We start from the raw sequence: 20,618 nt of genomic DNA on the forward strand, positions 1-20,618 counted from the left end.
CCCAGGTTCTGCTCTGTTCATATGTGCCTGCATTCTTTGCATGAGTTGGCACATGCTGCATCTCAGGGCTCGTTCTCTGCACGCCTGCTATCTCCATCCGTAAATGTGTAATGATAATGACAGTGATACTGAGAGCAGGCAACACTGCACATGCACTTTGCAGATTGTCATTTTTTCTGTACATATGGCTCCTCCATCTGGAGGTTTTGATTAGGGAACAACTAGTAATGCACATATTTAAATAGACACATTCTGTACATATGTCTGCACAAGGCGCCATGTTTTTTTTTTTTTTTTTTAATGCATGTCTGCACAACAAGATACTGTATTCGTATGTGTGGCCTTCTGTAGGTCTGTTAGAGTGTGATGCACATATTTGCACATTTTGTATATATGCACATTTGTTTTCTCTCTATTCTCATGTCCTTGTCATTACATTTACATTACATGTGTATTAATTATAGATTATATTCATCGCAGTTGTTACATATTTTTTAGATTTTTATAATATCCATATATGTTTTGCATTTTTTCTGTGGATGCATCATGATAAAATATAAAAAGGAGCTGGATTCTTCACAACAACCACTGTGACCTCAGCCTTCTCCCCTTGTTTTGGTGTTGCTGTGTATATCAACATTGTCTTGAAGCCAGGAGCCAGTCAGTGTTGTCAGAAATGTCACAATAGGCCTGAGGCATATCATCCTATGATAAAGGATTTGTGTGGACAGTTCCCCCACGTTCGGACATCAGAAGAGTGTGTCTCCATCTTAACAAAGCACGTAAAAATATGACACGAAGAGTGAATCAGCACAATTTCTAGACAGCTGAGGAATGCTGTTGCTTCTCTGTTTGGTTTTAATTTGTACTTGTCTGGCAAAATGCGTTGCCACTGCATGACGGGAAAATATCCAGTTGCGATAACAAAATTAAACAGTCAGTCTAAATGGGATTTAGTACTCTGTGGCAAAAAGATGATTTGTTCTGTCGAAGCAGTTTTTGTTCTGTCACTACCACTGGCGGAAGGACCCTTGAAGACACTTGCACTGGCACCATTTTCCCTGACCTCCAAACACTTCATGAGCCAAACTCTCAAAATTACTCTCACTTTAAGCTGGGAGGAAAAGTGCAACAGTTAATCAGAAACTTCTCTTTGAATATGGAACGTTTTGGTCTATTTCTAACTTGTGAGATGAATGAAGTTGGCTTTGCAGTATTTCTTCTTCCTGCTGGTGATGTGGCCAGTTACGGTGACTGGGGTCATGTGGATGCTTTCAGTGTTTTTTTAGACTCTATCTCCCTTTTAAGTTTTGACAAACTATTGAGGTCAGCTGTCACAGAAGCTCTCCTAAATGGATCAATTATAGCACATGCATCAATTTGAATTACCCATGAACACACACACACACACACACACACACACACATGGCCCCACTCACATGCAAACACCACCGTCTGTCAGCAATATGCATTCACATTTTGGTTTTTGCTGAAATGCTGACCTGTATGAAAATATTGTGCTTCCATATCCAGTGACATGCCTTGACAATCAAGCAGAAAATGCAAAAACTGCTGAAATATGCGGCCATGAGAAGACATTACATCGCCCAAAAAAGTGCACATTTCAGCTGTCTCCATTACGATTTATGTAAAACACTGGCTAGATGCACATACAATAATGTTTGTAGCAGTGAACTGCATAACAAAGCTGCTCCTGTGTTTTGAAGATACGGTGATGGGGTGATGTTTCCTCCACGTATGTAGCCTTTGCCTTCCTCCAATAAATCTATATAGGAGCCACTATGATTTTAATAGTGGGATGAAATCGCCCCCCTGTCATTGTCGGGGTGACACCTGTCTTAGGGGATCAATAGAAAATAATGACCCAGACATCCTTTTACACAGTAAGGCATGTGTCAGCTACTGAAATGTGTTGCCCATGTTAATGCATTTTGTTCTGTGCCTATAATGCTATATTAATCGCAGTTGAAGAGTTAGCGGCTATCTTAAATCATACAACTCATTCACTGAATATGTTAGAATGTTTTGATAACTTCGTTAATTTCCCATTTCTCTCTCTCTAACCAAACCAAATACAATAGTGGCTTATCTATGTGTACACTCATCAGACAGAAATTAAGAACTCGATTACTTACCAGAGGGACAAGTGTATTTTGGCTGATGTTGAGAATGAATGAAGAAGAAATCTGTCATTCTTTAATGACTTTAGAGGAAACAACATCTTACTATTATATTATCAATAATTCTTGAGCATTATTTTTTTTGGAAAATTGGTGAATTGAAGTGTCTGAAACTTGGCTCATCCTTGCCATGTGCATACCTGCCATTGCTCCTGTTTTTTCCTTTTTCCTGTTTTGTTGTTTCTCACAGGAAACGCCTTGCATGGCCCTCAAACTTTACGATGAATAATCATCATACACAGATACATCAGTTTTGTATGTTTCTCTGCCGTTACACAAATTGCCACACTGTCTACAAAACACAGTCTATACACACAATGTAGATTGTGTGCACATACATTCAATTTCAACCCATCTGTCACTGCAACCTGGCAACCCACAACTCAACTCAAGGGGCATGTGTGCAGCTGCTCTCTGCGCAGACAGGCCAGCCAACTTCGCTGTTGTCAGAATGGTGTTCCATTGAAAAAAAAAAAAAAAAAAAAAAAAAAAAAAATACACCTGCAAAGTTAAGCAGAGATGGACTGAGCAGTTTCCATTTAAACCTACTAACCACCAGGAGAGTGGCCGTGCCTTTTGCAAAGCCTGTAGGTTTTAATAGACAACACCGAAAAAAGATGTGAGCCAACTTAATGTTAATTACACACACACACACACACACACACACACACACACACACACACACTTATGTGTATAGATAGATAGATAGATAGATAGATAGGTAGATAGATACAGAGAGAGAGAGAGAGAGGTAGATTTTTTTTTCTGAAAAAAAAGCCTTTATTTTGAAACGAAAGTGCAGGTATCCAAGTGCATTATTTCAATCAGAGAAAAAAGACTCACTGTAATATCAGTGAAAAATTGCAGTAAGGGATCATTAGACGGAAGTTTCAGTGCCTCATTTATAGACCAGAAAGAAAATCCTGCAGAGGCTCCAGTGATTTTTTTTTTTTTTTTTTTTTTTTTTTTGTGCAAACTACAGTAAAGTTTGGGACCCAGTAGACGCACTGATCAAATAGCAGCAGGACATTTTATTTTAGGGGGTCACTGGTGCAACAGCACAGCCTAGTTCAAATCCTGTTTCATATTTTCAGCTTAAAATATTTCTTAAGACTCTCAATAATTATATACTCAATAATGAAACTGCTGACTTTTTTTTAGTCCTCACTAACATTCCCTTAAAAAAAAAAAAAAAAAAAAAAAAAAATTAGACATACCAGTAAGCATAAATCTTGGTGTTTGTTGTCTCTTTAGCCGCTGGTGGACGATCCTTCTAGCCACCAGTCAGTCAGTCAGTCAGCCTCGCTGCAGCTCAGAAGGGAGCATCAAGACCGAAAGCTCCTAATTATTAAGTACACAGGGCGGATAAAGCTGCAGACAGACTTCAGATATCAATATGTGTGTACTGCACATCTGCACACTGCCATTCAGCGGGTCTGATTGGGCTCAGGCTTATCTCAGTGCAGACAGATGGTGGCAGTTTATTGTAAATGGCCTGTTACAGACATGCGGAGACCTATGGAAGGGTGAGTCCTCAGTTAAAAGAAACCCCACCGCACCGGCCAAGCAACACTGATCATTAATTCTACCGCTTATTTCCCTGCAGATCTGTTCTTTCATTTAGAATTTTATGTGTGCTAACACTCCCCAGAATTGAAACTAAGTACATCAGGAGCAAGCTGACAGGGTGTTCATGCCTTCTTTACATAGATGAGGTATATAGTAGTTGAGTCCAGTGTGTGTCCCGCCAGAACAAACCCCATTATTAGGTTAGCTAGGTACCAGATAGGGCTGTTTCTGTAATTATGTAAAAATTAATGCAGCACAACCAGATATTGTAAATATGGTGCCCTGTGACAAATCTGTGGGTGAAATACGTCTGACTAGTGCTAGCAAACTGGTAGCCTCCTGTAAAGTTCTGGCCTATTTTTTTAGATGTTGTTTTGTTGATGGATGTGGTAAACACAGTAAAATAGAGAGATGCGCCACACCTGCTTGTTGACCTCCTCAAAGACGCAGCAACATCACAAAATCTAGTGATATACCATACCAGACTGGGGAATTTTGTCTAGGCTAGTAACAAAGTCTCTATCACCCTGTTTTGTTAACATGTTAGTGAATATCATGTCAGAGGATGTCAGCAGGTCAGTTTTATTATTGGACTGACAGTCCATTAGAAAAAAGACATACAACACAAACAAGATAAATACATACATTAAATTTTAAAAAAGTGTTTAAGAAATGTTTTATCTGAAAGTTTCTGTTGTTCAGTGTAGATCTAAATGATTCTCTTTTGCCTTATCAAGGACGCTGATATTTATCTAATGTCACATCAGTATGTAATGTTTTTAATTATGCACTGTTTGGGACTGGAAAAGCAAGAAATGATATTTTAGTTGAATTAGTTTGAGTTTTTCAAGTACTGATCTGCTACATTTTCATAAAAAATTAAATGCCAATACAATAAATGCATAATGCAATCGTCATTCAGTCTATAGCCAGTTCTTATGAGTTTTTAAATTTGCTGTTCAAAGTGCCAGTTGTCTGGTCAGTCATTATCAGGAGAAATCCTCCGGTAAAAAGGAGGTGATATGTTTTACTTTTCTGGCAACACCAGCAGCAGTTTGTTTGGAAGAAACAGAAAAATAACAGGTTAGCATGAGTAGATGAGCCTCCTAAAACACAAGTTCCAAACCAGACTTGATACAGAGGACAAAAAACACATTCATCTGGAGGCACAAACTGAGTGAACTATCTGATTAATGAAGATTAACTTCGGGACTTGTGTGGGGGGAGGGGTCACCTGGAGCGGCGCCTCACAAATAGGAGCAGCAACGCAGGACAACAAAACAATGCAGGGCCACACTGGCAGGCAGCGGTGCAGACAGACGCAGACATTTGGCCGGCAGCCCGTCTGAATGAATGTAACACATTTACACAGTAACACATTAAACTGCTGGACTGGATGTGACGGTGGATAATTGAAAAACAAAAAGCTAGTTTGAGCAAAATAGAAAAAAGTTAACTGTAGCTGATAATGATGAGTGAGAGAGAAGCCCAGAGATTTGGTGGCAGATTCATTTCTTAGAATAACTATAAAGGAAACCTGGTCATAAGAATTAACACTTCCACTGTAAGCAGTTTTGAGTTGTTTAAGTGATGTTAATTAGCTCGCTGATTCATTGTGTTAAATTATCTCTACTCCCTGCTCTGCGCTTTGTCTGATATTCAGATCCAGCAGCCAGAGTGTCAGTGTGTGTGTGTGTGTGTGTGTGTGTGTGTGCTAACAGCATGGGTGGGGTGTGTGGGGAAACCTGATGAATTTTGACTCTCATTGTTTTCGATTTTGTTCCCCTGTGTGGATAATAAAAGGCTGTAAAGATATAGGAGCCAAGTAATCACAGTCTGCCTTGTGTTTTCTTTGACCAGAGGACACCAGTGCTGGATTTCACCTTGAACAAATTCAATAGAAGTTTAAGGGCCCTGGGGTGAAAATGGGCCCACCGTGCTCCAGTTGAAACTAGGACAGATTACCGCAGGGAGCCTGATCTGGGTTGGATGCTGCCCCACAGGTAGAAATTCTCACGAAGCCTCTGGCTCCACCAGCTGCGGCTATATGAGTTTAAATAGACAGTGACAGCCAGAGGGAGAATTTGCCTGTCGGCTGCCAGTCATGGCCTAAATGCACTTAGTCACAATAAAGATGATTTATTTAAAGACCACACAGTGCAAAGCAGGGGCAGTGCTTTAAGCCATCATGGAAATTGTTTCCAGTGGTGAAACCTTAGTGGAGCTGTCAATGGTAGTTTTAATGGATGCTAACACCTCCTCCAGAGCTCATCACAAATGCCCAGCTCTCTCCCTGTTGTGTAAGCAGTGAATGGCATCATCATTACTGCAAAAATAGTGTGCTAACCACTTCTGTTTTATGACTCAGATAAGCCTCATCCTCCATGCTACGATGGAGTGGAAACATACCATTCACTTTTCATTATTTGACAATGTTTTTTGCAGGATTAGCAGCAACACTGTCACAAGGGGTGATGCTTTTTTTAGCAATTGACAGTTTTGCACTTCTGCAGTGCATAATCCTGCCCATTTGATTAAACCGTTGGTTATGTCTGAGTGGTATACTGAAAATAGAAAGATTGCTGTTAGTTGAAGATGGAGTGTTTCTAAACTGGACCATATGGGATACATTGTGCTGCCCTGACTTAAGATGATACAGTGTTGTAATCTTGGTCATACAGGAATACACTGTGAGAGTAGGCAGGTAGGTTAAACATCAAAAACAGAAGAAGCAGACATATTCTTGAGTCCTTTTGATTGTACAATGTTTGGTTCTTTATAGCAATCGGATGTCCTTATCGCACAAAACAATACACCAAATTCCTCAAAATTGAGGTTTTTAGTAATCAGTAGAGAGAGAATACACAGTTCAACAAAGTATTTTTTTTTTCTTTTTAATATGAATCTAAAATTAGAGTTGCAGATTACGTTAGACTGTCTTGAGTTACACATTGTGGAAATGATACTGGGCTTCTGATTCAGATTTATAATGCATGCTGGTCCTTGTTGCAAGTTTCAAGCTTTGAGGTTTCCAAAAGAAGGACATATATGAGCTACAATATTGTGAATTATTGTGAAAATGATCCAAGTAAGAGCATTTTAATCTGTTCTTTCCTCCAGTTTCTCATTTGCGTTTCATAATACTACAGTTTTTGTCTTGTTATTGATATTGATTATTTATATGATACAATCAATCCTGATGATCTGTCTGAATCTGGTCCCATGTTTCAATGAAAACTCTCCTGGATAATTTTTCCCAAATGTCTTGATGGCTGTATTATAGCAAAACACTAGATGCTTTTCAGACAAAATGCAGAGAGCAAACATTTACAATTAAGAAATAATTCAGTTGCTAATGCCGTACATCATTGACGACACGCAGAGAAAGATCATCAGGAGACGTTGGTAGGTATCAGGAGTGAGACTGGGGGGAGCATGCCTCCACTGCGCCATGTTGGTCTTAAGTGAAGACAGAAAGGCTGGCTTAGACGGATGATCCTGGGGAAAGCATCAGCTATGAAAAGAGCCAAAACAGCCCTTCCTCTGAAGCTGTCGCTCCGATTCCCCGCTATGAAAGCCATCCCATCCCCCCTTTTTCCCCTTCATCAAAAGAAGCCATTTCTCTCCCTCTGTGATTGCTGTGATGTTGAGTCACCCGAAGAATAATCTTGGAAATAATAGAGATTAAGCTTCTCCCACAGTTTTTTTTAAGGTGCTGTAATTTCTCTGGCTCATAATCTTTTATCCCCGCTCAATATGAGAAGGTTGGCTGCTGTGCCCCAGACTCCCATCAGCCATGAAGAAGCTGTCCTCCTGCACAGAGAAAGAAAGGGAATACAGAGTAGCAACGGGGGAACTGCTTCAGCTGAATATGTGGTGTTACAGTAAAGCAAATAAAGCAGAAGAAAATCAAACCCAATACAACTTCAACCCCCTTTTTATTTCTCTATGAGTGATGTTATTTTCTATTACCAAGGATCTACTCAATCTGCCATAATTTTTGAGATTTGATTATAAATATCTGATGTGGTGAGATTGTTATTTCTGGAAATCCATACCCAATAAAATCAGCGATTAAATTCCTGTGGCCGTATCTTTGTAAATCTTTGTCCACATTACATTTTCTATTTGATTCCTGCTGTTCATTGTGAGCCTGATCACTTCAGAATGTGAGGTGGTTAATGGGATTATAATGTGCATAAAATCTAGACCTGCAGTTTAATGCATCCTGGCATGACCGGTTGAAATGACAAGTGTCACCACAGCTTTTAATCCACCTTGTAAAATCACCAGGATGGAAGTTTTTGTGATTCATTTAACATCACATGGATGCAAACAACATGGCTAATGTCGAAACCCTGTTCTCTGTGTAGCTTGGTGGTGAACAAATTCTCACAGATGATGTGTTTTTAGTACAAAATGCAGTAAATTAAATGTCACTCCCTGCTGTGTTTTGTGAGTAAATGCATTTGAGATTAATGAGATCAATTCCAGATTTGTGGGGAAGGGAGAATCCATGTCCCCAAAAGTCATACTGACAGGCAGATTAACGACATTGACCTGACGGAGGAGGAGAAAAAACACTCATCTGCCTCTGGTGCTCTCTCTCTCTCTCTCTCTCTCTCTCTCTCTCTCTCTCTGTCTCTCAAACACACACACAGATACAAACACACAGATACACACTATGTGTTTCAGCTTTCAGTTCTCTATCATCCCCTCTCAATTCAATTTAATGCATTTCACGATGCCTTATTGGCATTATGTAAAAATAAATACTCTTGAGAATCTACAAGCAAAATCTAATCATAAAACCCCCGTTACACCTCTGTGTGTGTATGCGCGCGCACTTGTGTGGCTTAATAATGGACTATCTGGTTTGCAAGTTACACGCATGGGAAAAATAATCAATTTTCTCATTGGATTTGATCACTACTGCTTCTCTTTGATTCAAACTGCTTTTTCTAAATGCTTACATTGTGTATGTAGTTTACTGTTGCCAAAGTAACAGCAATGTCAAAAGCCCAGTGCAACATAATTAACATTTTGTACAAGACACTAACTGTTGTCAGTAAGGATGGAGATGAGATTCAATGTCTCTAGTCCTCATGTTGAGTCTTTAGTTATTTTTAGTATTGTTTTTCCCTCAGTTTGTCACATACGTGGTGTGTTTCTTGTCCTAATAGGATTTACCTTTTTTCCACTGTAAAATTCAGGATTAATGAGTAAGTTTTTTAAGTACTGTGTTTTCATAATTTATGCCACATTCCCATCTTCAGATGTCAGGCAGGACAAATTTTGTTGTCTGGACTGTGGACACTCTAACATTCTTTTTTTTTTTTTTTTTTTTTTTTTTTTTAAAGGTTATAATCCATTTTTTTAATGTTAGGGTTAAAATATTTCTATTCCACTTCCAAACCAACTGGTTGAATTACTTTGGATCAGAGATTTTACACCAAACTGGGCTGGGCATTAAAGGCTCTACTGGTGTTTTCTCTCACAATGTTCTCTGCCAGGCCAGAGCTACCTGAGACGTTTTGCTCCAAGTAATCACAGGACAGGATGTGCTTTGCTTTTTTATTTTCTGTGCTTGATGCGTGGTCACCTGTATATAGCAACCCTTTTTGGATTATCCCTAATAGCAGGTGTTAGGCACTACACATCAGCTAAAAGTTCTATAAAAAAAAAAAAAAAACTGCTCAGAACAACTTTTGAAAAGGATTTGTTCTTTTTTTAATTTCATTTTCCTCTCTTCCACTCCCAGATAGTAGAAGGCATTGTGAACATGGCCCCAGATTAGCACAAACACACTAATGCTCAAGGAGTTTCTAGTGTGCCTCATCCCCCCTGATAAAAAGGAAACCCAGAAGTAAAAGAAGAGGAAAATGGAGCAAAGTGCTTAACTTAAGCTTGACTAGTCACTTTAAATTGACTCTAACTTTAGGAACTAAATAAGGTAAACACTACATCTATGAAAAACAGGATAATATGTAGGCAATGCCATCAAATTAAATTGTTCTTTCAAATCCCTCAGAGCAACATCATGAAAATGAGCAACACTTAAAATCACTGCAGTTTTCTTGTTGCTATGCTACAAAATGACTTCGTTAGATTTATTAAACTGCATTTACTCTCTTTTTTCTCAGTATTCATAGAAAATGTCATAGTCCTCATAGAAAATAAGCTGTTTTATATGCTATACCTTCCTTTCATGTTATGTTTGTTGTCATTCTGGTGATGCTGTTTATCATGCACAGAATAAATATTTGGGCTTTTTAAAAAAAATTTTAATTAAAGGGTGTGATATCTAGTGGAAGGTTTATTTGTTCAGATTTAGTAAGGGATAAATGGTGCACATATAAGCTGCAGGTTCCCACACACATCTCTCCACAAATCCACATTTTGTGAGTCATCTCCCATTCTCTCTCCCGTCATCCACTGGCATATTATTACTATTGTCATCGTCAGACATTTTCCTTCAAGACTTTTACAGAGCCAGTTTCACCTCGCAGCCAAGCTTTCCCTCAACCTTCTTGACAAGCTCTTTTTGACACTTTCCATCCCACCCAGGCCAAGCCTCCCTTCAATCTTGCCTTACCACCACCACCACAGACAAATTTCCCCTCCACACCAAGTCAAGCTCAATCTCTCAGAAGGAAAAATTCCGCCTGAATCATTTTCAAAAAGCAGCTATTGGATTGCACATTGCATGTTTTGGGGCTCATTTTGTTGTTGTTTGGTGATATATTTTCCATCCCAGCCACAACTCTTGTATACATATGGTTTTGGTATATGTTTGTGATAATCAAAGAGTATGAGCTTTGTAGATGATCAACAATCATACAGGAGGAAAATATCGTAGAAGAGGCAGGAATACCATTTTTCTCTCCTGACAGTGGCCTCAATGAACCAGAATGCAATGCAGCAACAAGACAGGTTGTGTTTTTAATTTAAGGGTGCAGCTGACACTGTTTTGCTCTTACCACACTATCGCAATTACTAATTATCTCTTCACATACATGCAGAACCAACGAGTGCAGCAATTTCACGAGCGTATAAGGCAGGCTGAGAGAAAGTAGGTGCGTCCAGAAAAGAAAAATCCAAAATTACAACATCATAAAATAGCTCCAGGAACACACTGGACACCACAGATTGATGATATATAGAAGTGTAAGAGTATCTGGGAGTGGAATTTTCCTTTAAGTCATGATGCACACACATAGCGCTATATCCCTTGACTTAAGCCAAGTTTCCCCACGCCAAGAACAAGCCAAGAACTCCTCGCTCTTTCTGCACATCCAGTCTGAGTTTCACCTATCATGCCAAGCTCACATACCTGTCAGTCATTCTGGCTAAATATTACCGTCCTAATTCCTAAATAGATCACGCTTGAAAATGACGCTTTTAACCTACTGTACATTTGTTGATGAAAGGAGAGACTGTGCGACTGACGCAAAGTGCAAATACAAACGCTGAACCTAGAGACACAAATTGCTCACTTCATATTCTTTCATTAACGTGTGATCATTTCGATTCTGCAATCTCTGGAGTTTCAGTGGTTTCACCTTTGGAGTAAGGTTCATATACAGATGCTAAACCTTCCTCAATCACTATGTTTACATACCATGTTTTATTGTGCATTTTAATGCGCTGAGGTCTAGACTAAGGTCGGTGCTGCAGTACTTTAAAGCATAGGCTGCCTGAAAGCAATTCTGCAAACCAAAAATTAACTGTGATGAGATGAGGAGATTTCAAAATAAAGTGTCTCCCCTAAATTGCTGTGGCATTCATGCAGAATGTTTACTTCAAAAACAGACCACAGAGGGGGGCTGCTGAAAGACAAAGTAATGTACAGAGGAAGACAGAAAACTGGTCAGGCAGAAAGATAATGTTGAAGAGTTAACTATATGACGGGTCTTATCAGCCCAATCTGACTTTCATAGTTCATTCATATTCAGTGTGTCAGTCACCTCCGTCCTTACACCTGGGTGCTGTTACCTTTCTTCTCTCCTCCTGCTGGATGTCTGCATTTACAGGATCTGGGGAAGAAGAAAAACACACAGTTATGGAAAATGCCAGTCCTGTATTTGAAAGGCCAGAGAGATTTATCAAGATAATCTCTAGACTACTGGTGTCAGAAATGGCCCCACTGGGTCTTATTGTTTATTCCCTGATACTGCCAAAGTCATCAAAGCATTACTGAGTGAATTGTTCACTGAGGGAATGAGTCTTAATCTGTGTGCCATATTCTATCTTTGTCCCAGTGTGTACGAAGGTGTGAAGCAGTTGTTTCCATATGAGGCAGGATCTAATTTTAATCCATCCACAAATGGCTGATATATCAGGATCTTGACAGGAACTGATTGCTTATGTTAACAGTGTACCGATACATTGGGCCGATATCTGACTTTTTCTTTTTTGAAGATAAAATAATATATTGGGTATTTGCTTATCCATGTCTTCCCTCTCCAGTATGAAACAGATTATTCTCTAGCTCTTTTTTAGAGATTTTTCTTATATTGTTGGATAGTATCGCTCTCATCTTTGCCTTTGCAATAGTCTCTATTCATTTTGTTTATTCAATTATTTAACTAAATATATAATTAAATTTACTTTAATAATTACCATTGCATTTGTTTGTTTGTTTTGCGTACTAATTTTCCAGTTCAAATGCCAATTATGAGCATAAAATCAGCTATTAGTAGCTTCATCTAAAGAAGCTACTGATAAAGTTGGTCTTACCATATCAGCTGAACCCCACTGGAGACTCCTGGTCCCTCCTATCTAGATGTTTCATTTTTCCCCAGGTGACTTAGTTACTGCATTGAGGGAAAAAAACAATCTGCTGTAACTTTTGTGTGTTTGCTAAAATGATTGCCCTCTGTGCTGGTGTAGGTACGCTGTCCCAGGGCAAGCCCCACACCCTCCTGGCCTCCCTGCCTCTGCCGGGTCGACCCATCCAGCCTCAGACTCACGCCCCGCTGGAGCTCAAACACTTCCTGCCCCTCAGGGTCAATGGCTCCTCACCGCTCAGCCTCTTCCCCAATTTCAACACGGTGAGATTGCATTCAGGCACAAACGCATTCATTCTAAACGCAGCCTGGGCTTAAAAAGTTCAGCCTATAGCCAACCCAGAATTTGAAAAATGTTTCCTAAACCCACTGAACAAACTAGAAGCTGAAACTAATCTCCCCTTGCCAACATGCATTATGTTTCAGTTCAGCTGGCCCTTCAATAGTACAGTGTCTCTAAGCAAACTGTTTTGTGTCATCCTGTCAGAAAATTAACCTTGCAAATTCGCACTGACATTTTTCTCATTATTCAGCCAAAGTATGTTGACAGTGTGATGATGGTTTAAACCCAAAGCTGAAACACATACTCCCAAATATTCAGAACTCCCAACTCTTCCAGGAAATATTTTTCTAAAAATATGATAAATAATATTGTTCCTGTCTCATATGTGTTTAGTCTCCTTTACTTCTAGATATATCACATATATCTTAAAATCAGAATCACATCATTGCATTACATAGCTTGAGAGCCATCGAATACATGAGGGTTTTCAAACAGAAAAAAATAGGGAAATACTGTACATTACATACATACAACATATATATTTTCTCACCATTGTAAATCTAATGCATATTACCCCTATGCAAAGCTATCCTTTTTCTTATTATTTTATGACGTGCAGAATGGATTATGTGGGATTAAATACTGTGACAGGATGAGTCAAGTTGGAAAACAACTTGACAGGGAAGATGTTAAGAAGAAACCTGCAGCAGATTTTTTTTTCTTCTAAGTCTCTTGTCACTTTGTGCCGAAAATGCTTGAGTTAAAATGCCCTTTTGGCATTCCTCACTGAAAATACTGCTAAAATGTCAAGAAACTGTATGTGTGTGTGTGTGTGTGTGTGTGTGTGTGTGTGTGTGTGTGTGTGTGTGTGTGTGTGTGTGTGTTTATTTGCCTACCAGATGGACCCGGTGCAGAAGGCGGTGATCAACCACACGTTTGGTGTTGCTCCGCCCAAGAAGAAGCCCATCATCTCCTGTAACATCTGTCACCTGCGCTTCAACTCCACTGTAAGTCAGTCAGCCAATCTGTTTCTGCTTGATGCTGACTGAGAGCACTCCTGACTTGACAACACTGCAAAATTGAGCATTAAGTGATTTAAAAAAAAAAAAAAAATACTATTTTTGGAGTTGAAAGCTCTCCAAAGAAAACAGACTCTCGTTCTTTCTTTCACTTTCCATCTGGTAAGTTGGAGAAGGCAAATCTCAAAGATAGGGCTTGGATTTATGAATAAAGCACCACAAGAAGCTTTGACTTTTCAACTTTTATCTACCTGTCTGTCTTTGCCACAGTGTATAGCCATTAGTTAATCATATTAATTCCACTGTACATCTTTTTATATGATAAAGTGAAGGAATGCATAGTAACTTAACCTTTCCTTGCTTTAGCTGACAAACAGCTTACTGTCCTGGTACATGCCAAAAGCAGGCATTTCTATACATTGATGAAAATTAATTGTTTTGTACGTGAACATAGCAATTTCTGGTTAAATTCATTCATCAGCAGTGTATTTGAGTGAGATCTCAGCTCTGTGGTTCCCTAATTGATCAACTGCCTCATTAAACTGTTCAATGGGAAATTCGGCAATGGTAGGCTATTTTGCAAGCTAATTAACTTCAGCAGCTGAACCGCAGACACTGAGTTCCTATGCATGCAGTTTTTTAGAGGATAAAACCTCTTGTCTACAGTTCATCTTTTCTTTATCTTTGCATTCAGATGCTGAAAGTTTCACATCACCTGCAGTATATTTGCATAATAGTGGTATGAAATAGCTTTGACATAGGCTATTCTGTGTATAATGAACTCTTCTGTGCTATCAGTCCAATCAGGAACTTCCTATTTTTCTACTTGACCACTGGATTCTGAGAAGAAACCATCATCTAGTCCTAATGCTTTTTCCTCGTCATCAGCCCTCCAAATTCATATTCATTTTGCTCCCGCTCCTATGAAGTTAGTTTATACTTATTTGCATTTATATTGTTAGGAAGAAACCAGCAGAATGACAATCACGCTCCTGTGAAACGTAAGGGAAGCTGGACACTGGCGTTAGCCAATTTCTCCTCTCTCTCCAGTTTCTCCTCTTTCTTTTTCTGTTTCTTCTTAAATCTTGCTCTCCCGAGGATGTCGTCAGGAGTCTGTTTGCTAGCTAACAGGCTCTCTCCTCCTCCCCTCTGTGTTACCTGCAGCTGAGCTGAGAGTGCTGCTTGACCCAGGAGGTGGATGCCAGGTTGCAGGCAGGTACCAGGTCCCAACAGGGGGCACCACTGGCTAGTTGACCCCACACGGAGGTCCGAGGCTGCTAAACTCACTGATGAAGCATGAAAAGTTCATGCCTGAAGGATCAAGTGCGACATTCTAAATTTGCTGCCCTTTTGTGGAGGACAATGGTTGCTCATTGTGTATGTGGAGTTTGGGCATAAATAAAAGAATGCATAAAGCTGCTTGAATCCAGGTCAGCCGAGGCTAAGCAGTCATGCCAGCCTTCAGGTGTTTTGTTTTGTTTTGTTTTGTTTTTAATCTGAGGATCTTTGTTTTTTGTTTTCCTGCCGTCCCGGGACACTTATTCCACTTTTATTCTCTCTTAAAGTTACTATGCTGTTACATAGTAAACATGTTGGCATACTACACTGGCATGTTAGATAGGGTGGTAGTATGCAGATGGGAACAGATTTGTCCCTCTGACTCAGTTGCAAGTTACGCTGAATGGCTAGTGTGCACTGACATTCAACGTAGCCAAAGGGGTCGTACACCCTTTGCCCAGCCCTCTCTTCCCCAACACACACTTTGACCCACCATGGCGACCGTTCTGTTTGTGTACAAGACTGAGCTTTCGGCAAAGTGTTGATGGGGAGACTTGTACCCTTCCGTCCTTTGCACACAACTTCTGAAAGATTACCACTGCACTCTGTGGGTTTGAATGTGCATAAGCAGGGGCTGCACTGTGCACAGCATATACCTGGAAAGCAGCATGGATAATTTGGGCAATGCCAAATTATCTGACAGCCTCACATGAATCAGCCAGATACTTGATACATGCCAAAACCCAGACACCAAATTCTCTCTTATGATTTAGTCACTGCATAGGTGTTGCATAAATACCATACAGTATATAGCCTACATGAAAAAAGTTCTGTTTTGTTGGCATCACAAGGCATCATGGATAGTTTTCTAAATTTAAAGTCATCCGAGCTTTTTCCATGCCAAAAGTAAGTGATTTATTTAAATTTAGCTCCTTATTAATAGAAGTGTCAGGATATTTAAACCCCTTTACATCATCGGTGGACAGTTTTACCACCGCATTTTTCTCAAAAAATGTGAAGCTTCAGAAGGTCATAACTGAAAATATCAAGACTGATATATTACGTATTGAATAACTGTCCATGAAAGAACTGGATATGAAGCATGCTGATACTGGAAATGCTATCAAATGTGGGTTTACTCAAAAATAGGGAAAAAAGAGGGGGCGGTGCTTAGAAAAATGCTTTGGGTTTGTGTTTCCTGGAGCTGGTGTATATGTACAGGTTTGATGTGTGTATGTGTGTATGTATGGAAACATTCGCCTCTTGCCAAGTGTGTGTGTGAACTACCGGATATATGTGTTTTGCTTCAACTGTTGTTGTTGTTGTTGTTTTTGTGTGATATATAACCATTGGTGCACTTGTAGTTGTTGGTAGTAGATCTTCCTCCATGGAGCACATCTTGCTTTTCTGCAGGCATCCAGAGCCATTTTGGGATTCCAAATCTGCATGCATCTGTTGTCGCACTGCCACAAATGTGTTTTCTCCCTCTGAGAAAGACACAGAGGTCATTTTGCGTCAGAGCAAAACGGACAGAGGCCATTTTGTGTCAGAATGCATCAGTGGAGAGATGAGCCAGCGAGCTGAGATGCTGGCCATGAGATGCCATGAGTCAAACTGATGCTCATTTGTCCACAACTATGACGATGATGATCAAGATGATGATGTGACTCTTCCTCTAAGTCAAATGCCCAACTGCATCATTTTCTCCAGTGCCATGGAAGCATGAGAAACCAGCATAATATTCACTTTCATCTGAAGTGTTGGAAATATGTAACAGAAATTAAATACACTGGGATCAATCCATTGAAATGTATACTGCCTCATGGAATTCATAATGGAAAAATGCTATATGCCTCCCCGAAGCTGCATTTTTCAATATATCAATTCCATGTAAAGTGGAATTTTACAGCAGATGGAAGAATTATAGGCCCTAAATAATTATAGATTTGATGCTGTCCTCCTACTGATTTAGTGATTTTGCTGATTTTATTCATATTCGTTTACTCCTCTGCTCATTTTGCCCATGTATGTGCATGCATGCATGTTTGTGTGCGTGTGTATGTGTTGTGGCCAGACCCAGGCAGAAGCCCACTACAAGGGTCACAAGCATGCTCGCAAGCTGAAAGCATTGGACACCCAAAGGAACACACAGAGGAACCGGCAGAGGAACGGACAGACTCCCTCGACCGCTGGGAGAGACAGAGACAGAGAAAGAGACAGAGGGAAGACAGGAGGAGGAGGAGGAGCAGGAGGGGTGCTGATCGTCTCACAACTGACAGATGTAACAGGTATAAATCTTTCTTTTTTCAAAAGCACCCCCTCTCCATCCTCTGAGAAATTAGTGGTAATTGGGGAGTCGTAAGCACTTACCAGCTTGGTAGCTGCCACTCAGCTGGCTAATTACCAGCTATTACCTGTCCTGCTATCATTGGGTCTGTCAGATGGGTAATTATTTCCATCAAGCAAAGAGGTTCTGCAAGATGAGCTGACTTGAAGAACTTGAATAGAGATACCATTTGAAGAAGGATGCCAAGTGGTTTTACTTTTTAAGCAGTTCTAAACCAACAGTGCTTCAACACAAATCCCACTCTTAGTTGCTTTTTCTCACTGAGATATGTTGCCATAATGTCCACAGATGGACATTATGGACTAATGGCTGCATGCTAGACTGTAGAAAGCAATGGCTAATGTAACTATTTTGTTGTCTATGACTATGGTGGAAGCTGGATTTCTGGCTGCTGATATGTTTCATCGTTGGATCCAGAGTTTGAGCAGGACAGTCAAAGTTGAAGGAAGTGGAGGCAGGAAAAAACATGCCATGAAATTCATGCAAATATATTCATAACTACATAGTCATAATTTTTTAAGTTAAAGGTGTATTATGCAAAACTGCAGAGGATCTATTTAAGTGAGCACCCATTACACTCAACTGTCCAAAAATGCGGAACAAGCATATAATATAATTGTTGAGTCTGCTTGGTTTTCATCAGCAGCTTGACTCACTGATAAATTAGGTATTTATCCCACTTTTTTGTTGTTTGCTAAGGAAATGATTTCGTCCCAATCGCACCCATTTACAAACCCCACAAGGATCAAAAAAATGATCGCTTCTTGTGACAAATAAGTTATGCTGACCTGCAAATTCATGTGACTCACTGATGTTCAACCACTGTGGTGTAGGACGCACCACAACCTCTTCAACTTGGCTGCTGCTGCCTTGATGCTTTGATGTAATGGGAGCTGCTGAGAAATATTTGAATTGTTCGTTTAGAGAGGCTAATACTGTGTGTGAGATCAAGATATTGTTTTCAAAACAGCGGTGACAGTGCAAGTAAGGAAGAAGAAGAAGAAAAAAGATGAAAGGGTAACATTTAAACTGATATAACAAGTTTCTAACATATTGCAGCAATTAGTCTTTAGGGCTTGACTTAAATCTGAGCAAATTGATGAAATTCATATTCATAACATAGAAGTTGTGGTGTTGATTCTCCACATCGTTGCTGTAAGGATGTTCCTTACTCCCTTTTGTTTGTCACACTCATTCTCACGTTTCCTGACTGAAAAATCTTTTTCCTACTCTTTACATATGGTTTTATTGTTTTGGGGTTTTTTTTTTTAGCACTAATCCTTCCCCTCCCATTTCTTCCATCATTTCCCTCTAACCACATAATTATAGTTTTGTGACATTCAGGGGTTGCCATGGCCATTAATTAATGGTGACAGAGGAGGTGAAAGGACAGATGAGCACAAAGGTTGATGGACAAGGAAGAACAGAGATATGGACAGAGAAAAGGAAATCTATCTGTCTGTCTGATAATCCATACGACCAGAGATCAAAAATATTTTCCAGAAGAACTGCACTCCTCAAAACTTGCAGTTTATTTATAGCATTTTTTTTTTTAGAATGCATACATTGTCATGGGAAAACATTCAGTATTTCACAGGAAACAAACTAAAAATTTGAAGGGAAAAAAGAAAACATGGACATTAATATAAATTTGTATACTACAAATGCTTTTCTATTCTATAAATCCTATTGCGTCCACCCTGAAATTATCTTACGACAACATGGAGGGTCCCAACCTTCAGGTTAAGAACCTGTGCCATAGAGGGCAATACAACTTATTTCTAAAATGTAAATATGCCGCCTAAATAGTAAACTCTCTAATCACATCCTTGCATTTGCGCAAATTATTGTTATGTGTTGTTATTCTTTTTGTTATTCCTCTGTTCACATTCTGACCTTATTTTATGCGTACGCTATGTGAAGCAGGTAAGTAGGTGGGGAAGTGTGAAGTCCATCTGTCGACAAGTAGAGCCAACATGGCAGCTGTGGGGCCGCCAGAGGTGAGGTTACTGTACAGCCCTTGTTTACTGCAGGAGGGCTCGTGTTGTACGAGTCCAGTTGGAGGCAACAAAAACATTGATATTATTTTCGCAGCAGTCGTGTTTGGAGCAGCTGTGAATGCTACCATGATCACTTGTTCACTGTGATGGCAGATGGGAGTGGAGTGGGAGTGTTGGAGACCTTGAGTGAATCAGTGAGAACGTTTGTACTGAGTAGGTGGATGCTCTCTCACTAATGAGTACACAGTGTACAGATTGAATTTACACCTGGATGGCCCTGTTTGAGAACTGATCACAATGTCAGTCAGACACCCTCTGGAGATCATCTTGCAAATGTGATCACACTCTGATCAAAATATGATCTGTGTAACATGTGTTTGTCCTTATCCAGACAAAATATCCAAATACAGATCATGTTTCAGTACCAGGTGTAAATTGAATCTGTTTACCTGTCTTTCCCCAGGCCCAAGCACCTCCTCCCAGCCAGCACAGCTGCAAGCAGAAAACAGCCAGGGGAGCTTGTCAACACCTGCTCCTGCCTTACAGCCTTCATCCATGGAAGCCTCCTCACTGCTGTCCCCTCAGCTGTCTCCGCAAGTCTCCCCTGCCTCACAGCTGTCTGAGCCAACTTCAGACAGCGCACCCATGGAAAGCTGCAGCCCCAGACCAAGCCCTGCACCCCACTCTGACCCTCAGGGCACCTCCACGGGGGGCGAGGAGGAAGGAGAGGAGGTCGAAGAGGCTAAGGAGGCCAAGAGGAGCAATTCAAAGCAGCTTCTCCACTGTCCTATGTGCAAAGTCACAGTCAATTCCAGCTCCCAGCTGGAAGCTCACTACAGTGGTACGTACTACAATAGCTGCCATACTTATCAGTGGTGCGCTCCCCAGCAGTTTGACAGAGTCACTCAGAGTACTGATGATGAATTACTCACAATCTCATATTGAAGGCTCTCACCTATCAACCTGTCCTGAGGGCAAAAATAAAAAGTCTGTGAAGATTGTTCTAGGAAAATGGCAGATTTACTAAATGCATAGATACTTAGGCTAATGCTAACCACATCAATAAAGCATACTGCTACAGTGCACAGTTCATACTTCATCACAGAGTGGGCAAATGTCCTGGATAACAACT

At 40.1% G+C, this 20,618-nt stretch overlaps 1 protein-coding gene across 2 annotated transcripts in view; it reads left to right on the forward strand.

The window, feature by feature from the left end:
* Positions 1–20,618, forward strand: part of LOC115378434 (zinc finger protein 385C-like) — an 81,977-nt gene that overhangs the window by 55,831 nt on the left and 5,528 nt on the right. For both annotated transcript variants that reach the window (XM_030078701.1, XM_030078703.1), the window contains 4 exons: positions 12,663–12,823; positions 13,742–13,849; positions 17,214–17,427; positions 19,950–20,327. In XM_030078701.1, coding sequence (XP_029934561.1) covers positions 12,663–12,823; positions 13,742–13,849; positions 17,214–17,427; positions 19,950–20,327 — 861 coding nt within the window. The remainder of the gene's footprint in view (positions 1–12,662; positions 12,824–13,741; positions 13,850–17,213; positions 17,428–19,949; positions 20,328–20,618) is intronic.

This window comes from Myripristis murdjan, chromosome 19 (genome assembly GCF_902150065.1).
Source record: "Myripristis murdjan chromosome 19, fMyrMur1.1, whole genome shotgun sequence".
Taxonomy (NCBI): domain Eukaryota; kingdom Metazoa; phylum Chordata; class Actinopteri; order Holocentriformes; family Holocentridae; genus Myripristis; species Myripristis murdjan.